This window comes from Balaenoptera ricei, chromosome 3 (assembly GCF_028023285.1).
Source record: "Balaenoptera ricei isolate mBalRic1 chromosome 3, mBalRic1.hap2, whole genome shotgun sequence".
NCBI classification, from domain to species: domain Eukaryota; kingdom Metazoa; phylum Chordata; class Mammalia; order Artiodactyla; family Balaenopteridae; genus Balaenoptera; species Balaenoptera ricei.
In genome coordinates, this window is record NC_082641.1 from 158,064,427 (window position 1) to 158,081,870 (window position 17,444).

Below are 17,444 nucleotides of genomic sequence, written 5' to 3' on the forward strand. Positions count from 1 at the left end.
TATTCAAATCCCAAGCAACAAAAAACTTATACATATACCCTAAGGACAATAAGTAGCAAATATTTCTTTTCTATATATAATTCACATGTTGCCTACAAAGCAATGGAAACAACTCACAACTCACACAGCAAACAGGAGGAGGTTGGAGAGATTATGATTTGTTGAGCTTAAAGCATAAAGAAGGATAAAGAAAAGAGAAACCATTAAAACTTCTGTCAACAGATACTCAGGAAGTTTGAAAGTTGAAGCAATTTAAGTACATTTATGGGTATTATTTCTGAATATATTCGGGGATCAAGCCTTGATCCCTGGGCAGGAAGCCTGAAACATTCTGAGTCCAAGAGGCTTAAGGAACAGTAACCCTATCCCTTAAAGAAAAAAGAAGAAGAAGAATCCAATTAAAATGCCCCACCAAGAGTCCTTAAACCTCCTCCAAGACATTAACACTTGTCATGTTGGGCCACTTCTTTATTTAGTCAACCATTCCTGTAAAAACTAGGTTTGCTCATGAAGGCAAAATGAAGTGGCAAGGCCACGACTAGAAAAACAGCAAGTACACTGTATTAATAACTAAAACCCATGAATATATTAGATCCCAATGAGGCACAGTAAAAGAGAACTAATGTTGCCTCCTGATGGTCAGCGTCCGACATTCCCACATCATCGAATTCTAGCTGACCATACACATAAAAAGAAGATAGTAAACAGGGAGCACATGGCTGATTCTTTAGAAACTTCAGCCACTGCCCTCCAGTACGGAATCCATCCTGCCTAGCAACAGGTGCTTAAATTGGCAACAACAAAACGAATCTTCCTTCCCTTACACTGGGTACGTCAGCAACAGTACAGGCAGCTCTTTTCCCTTTTGCCAAAGCGACTTCTTCTGTCTCCTCTATCAAGTCTCAGCACTAAAGTGACTTTCAGATTAATGAGAAGGCAGAAGAAATGTGTCTGTGAGGAGTCTGGGCCAGTCACCCACCTTCTCGGCAAGGGCCTCCTCCAAAGTAGTCAAGGCGGTGTCAGTGTTGGTGGTGTCAGCCTGCAAGGATTTGACTCGCTCCTTCAAGCTGCTCATCTGCTTTTCCTTATCTCTAAGTTGCTCTTGGAGCTTTTCATTCTGAGTGTGCACACACATTTAAGGGGAGAAAAAAAAGGAAATTCAGAGAAATACAAACGGTCACAATAAAAATCATTTTAAGTTGGAAACAGGTAGATCAGGGCTGTCAGTGTGTGCTCTGTAGAAGTAATTTAACCCTAAGGGTCTTAGAACTTCATGCAAAGCTTTAAACTGAGAACTTATAGCCAGAAGAGAGAAAAGACATACACATGGGTATGGTCATACATGCAGAGTCATAAATCTCTATAAAGAAATAAGGAAAGTAGCTAGGGAGAAAAGACCCAACATATACGGATGGGGATAAAGGGAAGACCTACAGAGAGGAAAGCCATGAGAAACTGGATTACTTCCAAAGCAACAGTGTAAATGCCCAGAGAGATTCCTTTAAAAAATGCTGAGGGAGGACAGCAAATTGAACAGCTGGATGCTAAGAAAAACAAATCAGCTGTAAAAAGGAAAAACTGTTCTTCAATTTATTTATTTATTTATTTTTGGCTGTGTTGGGTCTTCGTTTCTGTGCGAGGGCTTTCTTTGGTTGTGGCGAGCGGGGGCCACTCTTCATCGCGGTCGCGGGCCTCTCACTGTCGCGGCCTCTCTTGTTGTGGAGCACAGGCTCCAGACGCGCAGGCCCAGTAGTTGTGGCTCACGGGCCCAGTTGCTCCGCGGCATGTGGGATCTTCCCAGACCAGGGCTCGAACCCGTGTCCCCTGCATTGGCAGGCAGATTCTCAACCACTGCGCCACCAGGGAAGCCCGGAAAAACTGTTCTTAAATGCTAGTGTTCAAGTTAGGTTTTTATATCATCTTTTATTTCAACAGCAAGCATTTTCAATGAAATTTATTATTATAGTTATTCATTCCTTCATATACCCTAGTACGCATTCATTTACTCAAAAAACTATTGGTGAAGTCTCTATTACATGCCAGGCACTAGTGACACAAAGAAAAATGAACAGACCCATTTTCATTATAAGATGGGAAGGGGACTTTATGTGCCTGAATCCAAGCTATGGATGGGCTTCCGTGCCATTCTAACGAGCACACATTTTACTCTAGACAGATGGGGACTATTAGGGACTTTTAAGCAAAGAAACAGTCCGGTCAGTTCTGTATTTCAGACTGATAATTCTGATAGCTGTGGAGAAGATAGTCAATATCTAAGGGGAGTTACGTAGAGGCATGAAAACAGCTAGGAGAGCGTATCAATTCAGGTAAGAGAGTTTGGAAACTAAGTGAGTTAAGAGAGATGGAAAATAGGGGATGGGTTTGTGAAATAGTGTGGAAACAGCATATTATCACTAGGGAGACTCCCGTACACACAATGAAAAATAGGAAGCAAAAATATGGAGGAACTGTAGAGAGAGATTCTTAATAAGCAAAAGGAAAATAAGTAAGACAATTATTCTAAAACTCACAAACTTCATTCTTTCATTCAGCTACGTGCCAGGCAGTTTTCTAGGTGTTGAGGATATAGAATTAATCCAAACAGACAAAAATCCCTACCCTCAAAGAGCTTAATCCTAATACGATAGACAAGGAATGAATGAATGAAGTGAACATAGTATGTAGGATGGTGATAAGTCCTACAGAGAAAAATGAAGCAGGAGAATATAATATCATCGTCTACTCTTGAACTAGCTGGTTTATTTCACATGGCTTTCAAAAAGCAACATAAATGTTATCTGCTTTGGGACGACTTTCTTGCTCTTACCCCCATGACAATAAGATGACCACAGTCTGTATGCCATCACACGTGAACAAAGTACTGATCTACATACATACATATACACATCTCCCATTCTTTTCTCTATCTATACATTTATCTCCATTCTTTCATCTATCTATATATTATAACACGAATCTCCAACCATATTGTTATTACTCATTCTATACACATTTTCTTCCCCTCTTCCAAGGGGAAGAAAAAAAGGTCCCTCTCTACAGTCCCTGAGAATTCCACAGCAGAACAAATAAGCTAAGCGAAAAGATTCAGCGAACTCAGAATAGGGAACCATGAGTACTGTCAGGCTTGGATTTTCACTCTTTAACGAAGGAAGAATTCTACAGGTGAACCACTGCAACTGGCTCCAGTCTTTTCCATGCCGATAAAGTCCAAAGCATACTGTGAGAGAAAAGACCATCACATATGAAAAGCATTACTTTCCTTTAGTTTAATCAGACACTCCTATTGGAATCTCATATGGATCAATACTCAGGTAAATTCACAACCACTAAAGAGATTTTGCCACTTAAAAATCTAGTACTCCATAACATACAGAAGGCAATGCCCTGGTGTTTACATATTTAACCAGCTGTGCGGGTCATCCTAGTTGCTGACATATAAACCTTACACACACAAAAAAGATATCATTCTGTTGATTAGACTTTTTTTACCAAGAAAGAGCAGTACAACCACCTTTTTTAAAAAATAAAACTTCATAGAACCAACCAAGTTTTACATACAAGAAACCAGAGATTTGTTTTATGAGCCCACCTAATATACAAACAGCCCTTACATGCATAATAAGGATTATACCCTTCTTTCTCCTCCATCATCAGCATCTAAGAAATAATTAAGATGTTCACTGTTAACAATTCCACTTGTATAATTTGTATGTAGGCCAACTATTAAAGGGATCCATTATTCTTTGCCAGCAAAAACAAAAACCAACAAACAAACCAACAAACAAAAAGACTTTTCCTGATATACTCAGGTGCAGAAGCTGCTAAACCAGGTAAAATCCCCATTAACAAGTTCTCCCTAAGCTACTTTCTTATCCAATTAGCCAGCTGTCTAAACTGTTGAGTTGGAGGGGAGGAAGAGGATGGCTATTCCTGGAGAGCAGAAATAGCCATTCCACGGTGAAGAAAGGGCAGCGCTCACTAGAGCTGTCTCCTTTGGGCAAGCTGCTATCGGCAAGGAAGACCTGCAGTAGATACAGGTATGTGCAAACCAGCTGCAAGAGCATTAACCCAAAAGAGGCTCTGTGTGGTGTGTGGGAGGATGGGTGTGTACAAAGCACTTTCCGTTTACCCAGCATCATGATGGACAGCAGCTGAATCCTACTGAAAACTCCTTTTATATATCCTCACTTTGGTTGAGACTCAAAATCGTGATTTTGTGATCAAGGCTCTCTGGGTTCAGACGTTGCTAACCAAGGGGTGTATGAATGCTATCATATTAATCTTGCCATTATTCTCTTCTTTTAACTAATCCAATATAGAGGCTGTGAAAACTGTTCACCCTAATAGTCCCATATCACACCCTTTCAGTATTTACCATGCAATTTCTATAAACTATATAGTGGAAATCCCATTCTATACCAAGTTCAATTATCCACAGGATCTAAAATACACTATTTACAAAAGCTTTGAATACAACAGCTAAGAGAAAAACTGGATCAGTTATGCACATACTCGACTATTAATGATAAAGATGACTGCTTCAGAATCATGCTAAGTGGAAAAATACTCCTTTAAATATGCTCAGAATATCTACCCAAGAAAAAAACTTTCCATTTTGTAGAAACAGAAACCACAGAATCCCTAAAATGGCAATATGATAAAAACAACAAAAAATTACTCGTGATGGGGGTGGTGGAGGAGGCGGCGGCAGTGGTGACAAGAGGCACCACTAACACAGAGAGTGTGGTATGTATCAGGCACTGTTTTCAGAAATCTATGTATAACAACTATTGAAGCTCCGCCACAAGACTATAATTATTAGGCAATCTAGCTCCAGAATTCTACTCTTAATCACTGTGCTATAAATAATATGTTCTATGATGGGGGGCGGGGGGGGGGAAAGAAGAATCACACAAAGATGTCTCAAGCATCTTTCCATAAATGATTCCTTGTTATTAAGTAGTGTTTATCAATAAACACAATGTTATTACTACGGTCACATATGAAAATATTCTCCCCTACAGAAGCAAAGAAGGAAGGGTGGAGGTACCAAACCACTGCCAATGCAGAAGAGCATCTTCCATGTACTTCCGTGTATAGTCAAACATAACACACTAAAGCTGGTGGGCAGAACCAAAGGTACTTGATATCAGGATCAATATCATGATAGTATTAAGACAGTCTGTTTAGCCTTTCAAGGGGTAGAAGGAGGCTAGTTTATTTATACACACGGACTAAGGAGCACTTAACAATAGCTAAAAAAGCTTTTCTTCTTTTACTTTAATAACTTATACTTAGTAATATTGAAAATTAATAAAAAATTCTTGCAGAAAATAATGTATTTTATAATTCTATGGGCTCTTCCTACTTTATGCATAACCGATCTGTATTAAGAAGAAATCATTAAGCAGCTATTAACATGTATTCAATTTCTGCATGAGTAAAATTTTGCAGAGATCAAAGGAATTGGTGTTTAGTCTATATTATCTGTGTCCCTGGTGATGAAGAGGGAGGGGAAGGGTCAATCAGGTTTATACATACAGCCTAAAATCATAGAGAAGAACTAAGAGTGAAGAATTCAAGAAGGAAACACTTTCTAAATAACTATTTAGAGAAGGAAGGCGTTTTCCTTAAAATGACCTCTCTAATTAGGGTATAACTCTGTTAACTGGGCTAGAAAGAAAATCGAAATAATTATTATATGATATAGAGCCTTTCTTCTCGTACAATTTTTATTTTACAAAGAGAGAAAAACCGATGAAAGAGGAGGAAGACTAACGCAGAATGCATGCTGCACGTGAATCCATCAAATCTGCACACCAGCTCCACACTGGCACAGATTTCTTAACATCTTTTGTTTTGGTTTTTATCAGCATTGCCAGTTGTCAGAAACTATCATGGTTCAACGTGGGTGATTTATTCCTAGTCAAGTGGAACTGACTGCTCTGCTGCTGAGGCCCTAATCACTGAGCAAACGTAGAAGGGACTTCCTGTAGGATGTAGTTCTAAGGACAAGAAATCCCAAAATACTCCTTGCAGTCACCTAGCTATCTGGAACATCATTTAAAGGAAAGAATTTTTTGGATGATGCCTCCACACTTGTTCTAAGCAGCCATCAGTGTCAAATGTATTGTGGAAAGCAAGTTACTCAGAAAGGCTCTGACCTTTACCTTCTTGGTTAATAATACCTCTCAGTATCAGTGGTAAAAGTACAGTCTGGATGAACTGGTCATAATCAGCTGGCAAAAGAGACCTACAGTAATCAATGGAATCTAAAAAGGAAAAATTCACTAAGTCCCCTGATCTACGCAATTGTTTGTCTACCATCCTGCAGGCCTGTGAAATGTACTAACAAGGCACAACTATACTTTACCAAAATGATCAGGGTTTGCCCAGACTGTACTGGTCTCTAAATTTTACTTGTCCAGTTATGTGTTTCCAACGATTAGAGGATACAAGAGCAACAAAGTCATGTGGAACTCTAAGCAGTGTTTTAAACACAATTTAGGTTGTTAAAACTCCCATAGCTATATTCTCAATGACTGTTTAGGGTCTTTAATAAGCCCAGCAAAGATTCTGGCTGACAACCAATTATTTCTTTGGTTGAGTTTCCCTCCCAATTGTGCTATTCTCTCATCATATAAGTAATGGACGGATTACCGTGATGAATAAATAGCTAGCTATGTCCCACTGGGCAAGTTACTTGTTCTTTCTAATTACCTACCTACAAGACAAAGACCACTAATATTCCTTTCAATTCTAAAATACAACTGTATTCTTATGATGGGAAAGACGAGAACATTTAAAAAGTAATACACTTCAGCAGAGTACTACTGTATTTTATCTTAAAAACTGTTCAAATTGAACTATACAGGAAGTATAGGTATGACCTTTAGGAAAATACAGAGTCCATTGCTCCGGTTAGATTTTATTAATTGCTGGGAGGGAAAGTAAGTTCCTTGATAGACTTGCTCATGGTACAGATAATGGAACTAGGGACCTCTTGAATTAAAATAACTGGATAATATGAAGCAAAAGCTGGTGAGACCAAAGGTCACACTGCTAGTCAAGATCTGCTTGGTAGACAATTAAGGAAATGGCTCAAATACTTCTTTTTATATCTGGCAGGCATATATAAAAACTTGACGGGGCTTCCCTGGTGGCGCAGTGGTTAAGAATCTGCCTGCCAATGCAGGGGACACGGGTTCGAGCCCTGGTCTGGGAGAATCCCACATGCCGCGGAGCAACTAGGCCCGTGAGCCACAGCTACTGAGCCTGCGCGTCTGGAGGCTGCGACAGTGAGAGGCCTGCACACCGCGATGAAGAGTGGCCCCCACTTGCCGCGACTGGAGAAAGCCCTCGCACAGAAACGAAGACCCAACACAGCCAAAAATAAATAAATAAATAAATAAAATTAAAAAAAAAAAAAAAAAAACAAACTTGAAGGATATTCATATGCTAAAATTGCTCAAAAAAAAACACAAAAAAACAAAAAGAGGACCCATAAATCCACGGTGGCTGTCCTTGTGAAGCAGCGGCAATGATGAGACTGCACCTAGGACCTCAATTCACACCTATACGAATGGCATCCCTTGAAGCTGTGCGATAACAATAGATAGAACACTCTTAGATCTAATAGTTCACTACATTTTAGTGATGAAAGAACTCAGTATTTTTAAGTAACTAACTAAAGCAGACACACTAGGCTTAGTTTCTGCCCATCCCCCCACAAAGAACCACTATTCTTTGTATTACTTATTACCAATAACAAAGTCGGGAAAAATCAAGTACATAACAATAGAAGGCTAGCTAAATTAAATATGCTCTATCAACCATTACAGTTCATATACTTGATGATTAATTAAGGATATGCAAACTTCTTTATTATATAACATTACATGAAAAAGAAAAGTTATCAAAATGTACAATATTATCCCAATTTGAAGGAAAAGTTTATTTTTACATAGAATTTTCCTTGTTATACCTTTTCCACATTTTTCAAATATTCAGAAGGGACATACATGATTTCAATGATAATGACAAAAGCAATAATTTTCTAACTCCTATCTGAGAAATCTCAGGATTTACAAGAAATATGATTAGGATCATGGTAAGAGAGGTTCTCCTAACATATGCACTTACCAACATGGGAAATCTCTAGGGGTTTCTGTGGGACATGTGAGCGTTTCTATTTAACCCACACCTTCCACAGGTTCATACTGTGGGACCAAACCAAGCTGTCAGAGACTTGGGGGGTTTTCCGCAATGCCAAAGAAGACTGAGAGATAACAAATGAATCCAGAGAAACCAAGACTTGCAAAACCTATTTGAAATATAAGGTCCAAAGGAAACAGCAATAGGATGCTTCACATATTTTAAGTCTAAATTCAAGTTCATCTCACTCAATTTTTATTTTAGCCAGGCCTACTTTTATGGCCTGAAGTAAGCTAACTTGTACTAAAAGTCAATCCTAGTGTGACAAGGCTGGGTTTCCCAAGAAGCAGACCTTGAGACAGATTTTTATTGTTCAAGAAATCAGAGGGTGCTCTTGGGATCAATACCAGTGGAAAGGAAGTGGGGGGGGGGAGCATGATGGTGCAGAGGGAGAAATTAGGCTGCCATGAAGTCCCAAAGGATTCAGACAACCCCATGGGGAGCTCTGAATCTGCGATGACCTTTCAGAGTTGCCCCAAGTCAGGGCAATGGATTCAAGCCCTTGTACCCTACAAGGATCAATCATTGGATACCAATGGGAAGGGATGTGGCCTTGTACAAGGTAGGTCTCTTTAGCCAACGCAATCTCCACAGGGGATACTTCCAGCACCTGGGGGAATACAACCTTCAACCCTCAGCAGGGATCTGGGTCACTCATCACAGCATCCATTATACCCAGCAGCTATGTATGCTCTTTCTAGTTAAATAATATTTAACATGAAATTGTAATTGCTCTCAATTTATGCTGTATTTGAACCACATACATAATTTTATGGCTTTGTAAAACCTAGAGACCCTTGTATCCCAACTTGATTGTTTCACCCATGGTGGGCATTTTGAAGCAGGAGTTCAGGGATGGCCTTTAAGGTGTGTCTGACATCCCAGTCCACACAAATGAGCCATGTGCATTTTTACATGAAGAGCACCCACAGCTTTCATCAGATTGTCAAAAGGGTAGGAGAAAAGTTACAAATCCATTAATTAGTGGCATTCTTTTCAAATACCCACACTATTTTCTAAAACGAATAGCCACTTCACTTAAAATTGCTTGCTTAGCTGTTTTACAAAGATACTGTGTTACCAAATTTGCTGTGTAAGAGTTTGGCCTGGTTGGGATGCAGGGAGAACAGATCCAAACAACAGTTCCTCACCTATATGCAATGGAAGCCCAAGAATCTTATTAAATTTAGTAAATTCTCCTTGGTCAACTTGAATGATTTTTCTAATCTGAAAAACCCCTGCAGGAAAAAAAAAGTGTTAGGAGAAAAAAGTAAGCAGGTCTGGCAATTACAGGAAGATAAAACAGATAAAGGACAAAATACACGTCTGATGCTGGAAGCTCTTTTCTGGTGAGGGTGTACATATCGGTATGGCAGAGAGAAGGAAGAGCACAAAAAGCTACTTCATCAAAGTTTGATTTAATAATTTCTTCAGGAGGTTAATTATTTCAACTTCTCAACTAGAGTTGACAGGCACCTAGGCGTCTATCCAAAAACAGGCATTCCCACAGGTGAGAATGCAATGCAAGTTAATTCATGCCAAATTATAAGCAGTTTTAAGCAGAAGAAAATAATAACTGTGCTTCAAAACTCTGATCAAGCATTTTTTTTCCAAATCCTTTGCCTCTTTCTAGATATTTATCTATGTAATATTTATACTCTGACAAGTTCCTGCTACAAGGTCTCCTGAGAGACTACTAAGAACAACCTTTGTCCCAAAAGGAATCTGACCCTTCCATATCGACTTGTTAATTACCATTTTTCAAGTTTAAAATATGTTTTCAGTCAAAACAGAAGTCAGGGCACTCCAAACTAGAGCTTGCAAGACTCTGAGAATATTAATATGGCATACGATTAATAGGAAATGGACACATCACATAAATCCTCAAATTATTCACGAAGCTCCTTAAAAGTCCAAAGAAATGATGTTTTCATAAGAGTCAAAATTACTTCTGTGTTGTACAAAGCATTACACTATAAGCCTTTGAATGCTTCTTGTTTATATTATACCCTAGCACTTGAAAATAAAGCATTTATCCAAAGGCTATGTTCTCTCAGGTCCATTCCTATTGCCTCCATGATAATGGTGGTAGAACAAGTTTCTACATCTCTCCAGGTGAAAAATACAAGGCTCTTTAAAAACACATCCACTCTTATCCCAGGAATGCAAGATTGATTCACCATACAAAAATCAATCCATATAATGTACCATATTAATAAAGAACAGAAACCACATGATCATCCCAATAACTACAGAAAAAGCATTTGACAAAACCCAACACCTCTTCATGATAAAAAAACACTCAATAAACTAGGAATAGAAGGGAACTTCCTCAACTGGATAAAAGGCATCTGTAAAAAAACCCAGTTAACATCATACTTAAGGTGAAAAATGAAAACCTTTCCCCTAAGATAAAGAACAAGACAAGGATGTCCACTCTCACCACCTCTATTCATCATTATACTGGACAATTAGGGAAGAAAAAGAAATAAAAGGCAGCCACATTGGAAAGAAAAGGTACAGCTACCTCTATTTGCAGATGGCTTTATCTTATACGTAGAAAATACTAAAGAATCCACTAAAACACCATTAAAGATAATAAACCAATTTAGCCAAGTTTCAAAACCCAAGACCAATAAACAAAAATCACTTGTATGTCTTTACACTAAAAATAAATAATCTAAAAATGAAGTAAAGAAAATTCCATTTACAGTAGCATCAAAAATAATAAAATATTTAGGAATAAATTTAAAGAAGTGCAAGGCTTGTAAACTGAAAACTACAAAACATCAATGAAAGAAACTAAAAACAACCTAAATAAGTTAAAAGACATCCTGTGTTGATCAGCTGAAAGACCTGATGTTGGGGGGAGGCGGTTACTTCTTTTTTTGGACGCCCAAAAGCCAAAACGATCTTGAAAAGGAACAAAGGTAGAAGATTCACAGTGTCCAGTATCAAAACCTACTACAAAGCTACAGTAACCAAGACAGTGTGATGTGGGAAACAGACAGACATATAAATTGATGGAACAGAACTTAAAGTTCAGAAATGAACATGTGTGTCTATGTACAACTGATTTTTAGCAATGGTCCCAAGACCATTCAGTGGGAAAAGAACAGTCTTTTCAACAAATGGTGCTGGGACAAATGGATATCCACATGCAAAATAATGAAGTTGGATCCCTACCTTACACCACATACAAAAATGAACTAGGAATGCACCAAAGACCTAAATGTAAAAGCTAAAACTATAAAACTCTTAGAAGAAAACACAGGAGGAAATCTTTGTGACCTTCAATTAGGCAATGGTTTCTTAGATATGATGTCAAAAACATAAGCAACTAAGGAAAAAACAGATAAATTGGACTTCATCAAATTTAAAACTTTTGTGCATCAAAGGATGCTATCAAGACAGTGAAGAGATAACCCAGAGAATGGGAAAAATATGTGCAAATCACTTATCTGATACGGATGGAATCTCCCGAATAAAGACTTTCTAGAACTCAATAAAAAGACAAATAACTCAATTTAAAAATGGGCAAAGGGGGCTTCCCTGGTGGCGCAGTGGTTGGGATTCTGCCTGCCAGTGCAGGGCACACGGGTTCGAGCCCCGGTCTGGGAGGATCCCACATGCCGCGGAGCGGCTGGGCCCATGAGCCACGATTGCTGAGCCTGCGCGTCTGGAGCCTGTGCTCCGCAATGGGAGAGGCCGCGACAGTGAGAGGCCCGCGCACCGTGATGAGGAGTGGTCCCCACTTGCCGCAACTGGAGAGGGCCCTCGCACAGAGGCGAGGACCCGACACGGCCATGGATGGATGGATAAATAAATAAATAAAAATTAAAAAAAAAAATGGGCAAAGGATCTGAACAGACATTTCTCCAAGGAAGATACACAGATGGCCAGCAATTACATGAAAAGACATTCAACAGCATTAGTCATTATGGAAATAGAAGTCAAAACCACAACAACATACCACTGCACACCCATTAGAATGGCTATTTGAAAAAGAAAAATAACTAGTGTTGGCAGAAATGTAAAATGGTTCAGCCGCTTTAGAAACAGTTTGGCAGTTCCTCAAAAAGTTACAGGTAAAGTTAACATCAATTCCATCCCAAGATATAAACTCAAGAGAAATGAAAAACGTTATGTTCATACAAAAACTTGTACATAGATGTAACATAATCATTACTCAAGTGGAAACCACCAAACGTCCAGAAACTGATGGATGGATTAAAAAAAAAAAAAAGTGCTATATTCATTACAATGGAATATTATTCAGCCATAAAAAGGAATAAAGTACTGACACTTGCTACAACATAATGAACCTTGAAAACATTAAAGAAGCAAGACATAAAAAGCTACTTATTATATGATTACATTTCTATGAAATGTCTAGCATAGGCAAATTGATAAAGACAAAAAGTAGGCAGTGGATGCAGAGTATACGGGTTGTGACAGGTATGGGTTTCTTTTTAGGGTCATGAAAATGTTCTGGAACTGGACAAAAGTGATGGTTGCACAACCTTGTAAGTATACCAAAAACAACTGAATTATATAGTTTAAATTAGTAAAGTTTATGGTATGTGAATTATATCTCAATTAAGGAGGGAAAAAAAAGCATCAATCCAATTAACCCCATGGTGCTAGCTTTAAAAGTCAAGGTTCCCCCCTCCCCCCCCTCCACCCAGGGGTTTTTACAACCAAAAAATGTTTCTAGACCTTGTACAATGCCCCTTTTGAGACAAAACTGTCCCCCCCTTCCCCATTAAGAAACACTGATATAAATGGAATGAAATTATAATCTATTAATTTGAAGCGTCAATCTTTAAAAAGCATAGTTTCTGTGACAGAATAAGAAAACAGAAAAAAAAAAAAAAGTCAAGGTTCCCAATATCCATCAACGAAGCGTGAAACTACTCTAGTACTGAGATTTATCTGGCGTTATTCCCCAAATAACACAAATACAAATAACAGTTTAGTCAAGTTTCTCTGTTCTTAATGGACTTAAAAATTCTCTTGCAATCACTGTGTCATCCATGCACATACTCAGTCTGACGCGCTTCTAGATGGCGTCTCTTCCACGTTAGATCACCCATACGCAAAAGTTTTCATCTAGACGGTTGTGCTGCTCACCTATGATGATCTCCAAATTGAATACGTAGCATTAATTCACCTTCTGCTGTCAGCCTGCCCTTTCCACACACCTTATTCCTCTGTACCCTTTTCCTATCAATTATTTTCATACCCAGTGATAATGCCTCAATTGGGTAAAACAACTTAACACTGTTTAGAATTCCTTCTGGTTTGAAGTGACTTCTGTTGACAGCAATGGATGATAGTAGAAGTCCTATGAATAAGAGATTAAAACACTGAGCAGAACATGGAAATATACAAAAAAGTCATACGACAACAGAAAAGAAAGTGAGAGCTTTGTTACCATCCACACAAACAAAATCTCGTCCTCATGTTCTCAATCCTTTATCCAACATTTTTATTCAGCTGGAGCAGATATTTTGCACAGACGGCCGCAACAATGTCTCCGACTTCACGTGCTTTTTTGTAAGTGGCTTTGCCACTCCTCCAGTAAGACGTGGAGTATTTTCCTTGACGCCCCCGCCACCAAATCAAGTTAGGTCCTGTGACTACTGTGACCAAAAGAGTACAGACAAAAGGAATCCCCTGCTGCTTCCAAACCAACTCCTAGCGCAACCCTTAACTGGCCACGGAGCCACGGAGCCAGAGGCCAAGGAATACCCAGGCAGGACGTACGCAAATGAAGAAACCATCCTGGTAGTGGGTCACCCAGCTGCAGACACCCCCAGCTGTCACCAAACAAATCAGGGACAAACTACGCAAGAGAGCCCTTCCTGAATTCCTGATTCACAAATAAAATGACTGTTTACTCCACTAAGCTTCAGCAACAGTTTACTATGCAGCGAGAGGTTTTCCTCCCCCGTCTATCTTTACAGTGCTATCGCTCTTTCTGTTTTAATCACTGATATCGAAAGTGTATTGTTTCTAGATTATCAGAAGATAGGGATGAGGCATGTTGTGTTTTCTTTTATTGTTTTTATTTTTTGGAGAGGGGTGTTCTGGAAGAGGAGGGATGGTGAGAAGGAACATATCATAATGAAAAGATATTTTGTAACAAAGTAAACTAAGATCCTCCCTGTTTTAGGGACTAATTCTTCAATCATTGTAAGATGTCACTTGTATAATACCAGCATCATTTAAAAAGTTATCTACTGACAAATGGAAGTTAAACCAGACTTTGAAAGTTCAACTATCTACCCTCCTTAAGGTTTACTTGAAAAAGTGAGGGGAAAAAAGTTATATGAAGCAAAGTAAATCCATATGGAGCATATTCCCCAGCAGAAAAGTTACCATCAATCAGACTTCATTTACTATGCATTGTTTTTTCAATAAAATATTTCAAGAATTTAGCTATACATATTTTCCACTGAGGAAAAAAATTTTTAATTAAACTGAGTTCTATTAAAAAATAATAAAGAAAGAAAGAAAAGGGAAAATTCTAATGCCTAAGTATATTAAGTTTCCAACTTAAAATCCAATTAGGGCCTGACCTGCTCTTCTTTCAACTTAGCTTCATTAACAGCTGGCTTGTGATTTAAAAAGAATATTTAGAAAACATTACAATTAATCCTTATTAAAAATAAAAGCACAATTTTAAAAATATTAATTTTCTCAGAATAAATTAGTAAATATTGTTTTCAATGATAAAATATATTCTTTCCATTTTATGATATGGAAAAAGTGAAGAAACTAACATGTCCTTAAAGTCAAGACTCTACAGCAAACAAATAGAGTGTATAAAGAACCTATTCTTTCTGACTTCCTACCGAAAACAAAATAACAGGAGACTTAAAGAACCAATCTAGGACCACAAAAAGGGAAAACTTTCTAATTCAATTATCAGTTAGCTTTCTGCTACTGATAAATCTAAACTCTAAATACCAAAACCTAGGAAACTGGAGATGCAGGCAAGGTGAAATAAAGAGAAGTTACAGAAGCATACAAGGGAAAGATGATAACGTCTGCGTCAGCAAATTAAACTCCAAGCTACATTACCATTTATAATCAATCAAGCAAGAAGCTGTACAATTTTAACACAGATTCTGAATGCAGCTCAGATTCAAATGCTCAATTACGTTTTCCAGGTCAGTGATTTATTATGAAGATAAGAAATTTACTGTAACACAAAACTACTTTAAACCATAGCGGAGAGCCCTGGAAAGGAGAGGCCGGTGCTAATCCCACTGTACTGCATGCTTGGCCATCTGCTATTGTCTCATTTCATTCTCTGAGCACAGGGCTATCCCCGTGCATACAAATACATATACTACCTAGAAAGCTGGAAGCCTATGGGCAGGCAGTGGTGGCCCAGACAGACCCAAAATCGGTCCAGAGTATGTGATTCACAATCCAGCCATTCTCAAAGCTGCTACTATTTTCAGAAAACAAGGATTTTTAATGCATATTTAATATGCCAAAGTAATGCCAAAGTAATACATTGTTTCCTGGTATTCTCCTTAAATATTAAAAGAGTTAAATATTACTTAAACTTACAATTGTAAGTAATATTTGTGAGAAAAATGATAGAGAATGCAGATGCCAAGAACAAGGAAAGGATGAAAGCAGAGTTACCATCTGCTCTTCCTTATGGAATAAGTGGATAAATCAAGAAGCAAAATAGGGACCTCCCTGGTGGCGTAGTGGTTAAGAATCCGACTGCCAATGCAGAGGACACGGGTTCGAGCCCCGGGAAGATCCCACGTGCCACGGAGCAAATAAGCCCGTGCACCACAACTACTGAGCCCGCGTGCCACAACTACTGAAGCCCACAAGCCTAGAGCCCATGCTCCGCAATGAGAGAAGCCACCGCAATGAGAAGCCCGCGCATCGCAACGAAGAGTAGCCCCCGCTCGCTGCAACTAGAGAAAGCCTGCACGTAGCAATGAAGACCCAATGCAGCCAAAAATAAATAAATTAAAAAAAAAAAAAGAAGCAGCAGCAAAGTAGGTTAAGTGTTGCATAGAATTAAGACATGTCTCCAGGGACTTCCCTCGTGGTCCAGTGGTAAAGAATCCGCCTTACAATGAAGGGGATGCTGGTTCGATCCCTGGTCAGGGAACTAAGATCCCACATGCCGCAGGGGTAAGCCCATGCGCCACAACTGCTGAGCCCACGTGCCACAAACTATAGAGCCCACGAGCTCTGGAACCTGCGCGTCACAACTACAGAGCCCATGCGCCCTGGAGCCTGCACACCACAGCTAGAGAAGAGAAAACCTGCCGCCACAACTACAGAGAAGCCCACGCGCTGCAACGAAAGACCCTGCGTGCCTCAATGAAGATCCCGCATGCTGCACCTAAGACTTGATGCAGCCAAAAGTCAATTTAATTAATTAATTCAAAAAGAAAAAGACATCTCTCCAGGAAAATCTCAAGATCCGCCTGTAAGGTTATACTTCAATATACCACCGCAGGTAAATTTCTAAAGTTTCTGATGGAAAATCTTCAGGGCCAGGGGAAAGAAAAACTGAATTCTATTTATCAGTTTCCTAAATAAACTAATAGGACAATAAAGATGAGTATATTCTCTGAAAACCTTCGCATTATGTAAGAAATGGGAATAATTTTCCCAGAGACCAGGTAATAGGAGAGATCATAGTAAGAAAGAAAAGGCATTGAGAGACAGAGCTCTACCAGAAATTTTTAGGAATCCGTATTACCAATGTATGAAGTACAGAGGTGAAATTCCAGGGCGTGACCTTCTGGAAAGGACACTATTCCCCTTTTTCATTCATACCGCTCTCTCAGCTTGGGACCTCTTACCCCTTCCCCATCTGCCTAGCAAACTTTCACACACCTTTCAAGACTCGACTGCTAAGACTTCTCTTAGACTCCTTTCACACAAGGTCGAATCCGGAATGCCTTGCTTTGTGCCCACTGTACACCATTTGTATGGTAACTTCTTTAACTGCTACAACTCTGAGACTCTGAGAGCAGAAACCATCCTCTCTGTGTACTTAGCACAGTGCCAGGTGCACAGCAGAAGGCAATGCTGACTGCATGAATGAGACAGCTGAGGACGCCTGGGAAGACTGGGACGCCCACAAGAACATAAAGTGACTGTGCAACTATCAATGCACTCAGTAAGGGGGGAAAGGAGAGAAGCCAAGAAGATTC

General features: G+C 39.1%; 1 protein-coding gene across 1 annotated transcript in view; it reads right to left on the minus strand.

Annotated features, from left to right (window-relative positions):
- LOC132362763 (ELKS/Rab6-interacting/CAST family member 1-like) overlaps positions 1-17,444 on the minus strand; it is a 128,126-nt gene that overhangs the window by 37,753 nt on the left and 72,929 nt on the right. Inside the window, 1 exon segment of the mRNA XM_059917737.1 lies at positions 980-1,117. Coding sequence (XP_059773720.1) covers positions 980-1,117 — 138 coding nt within the window.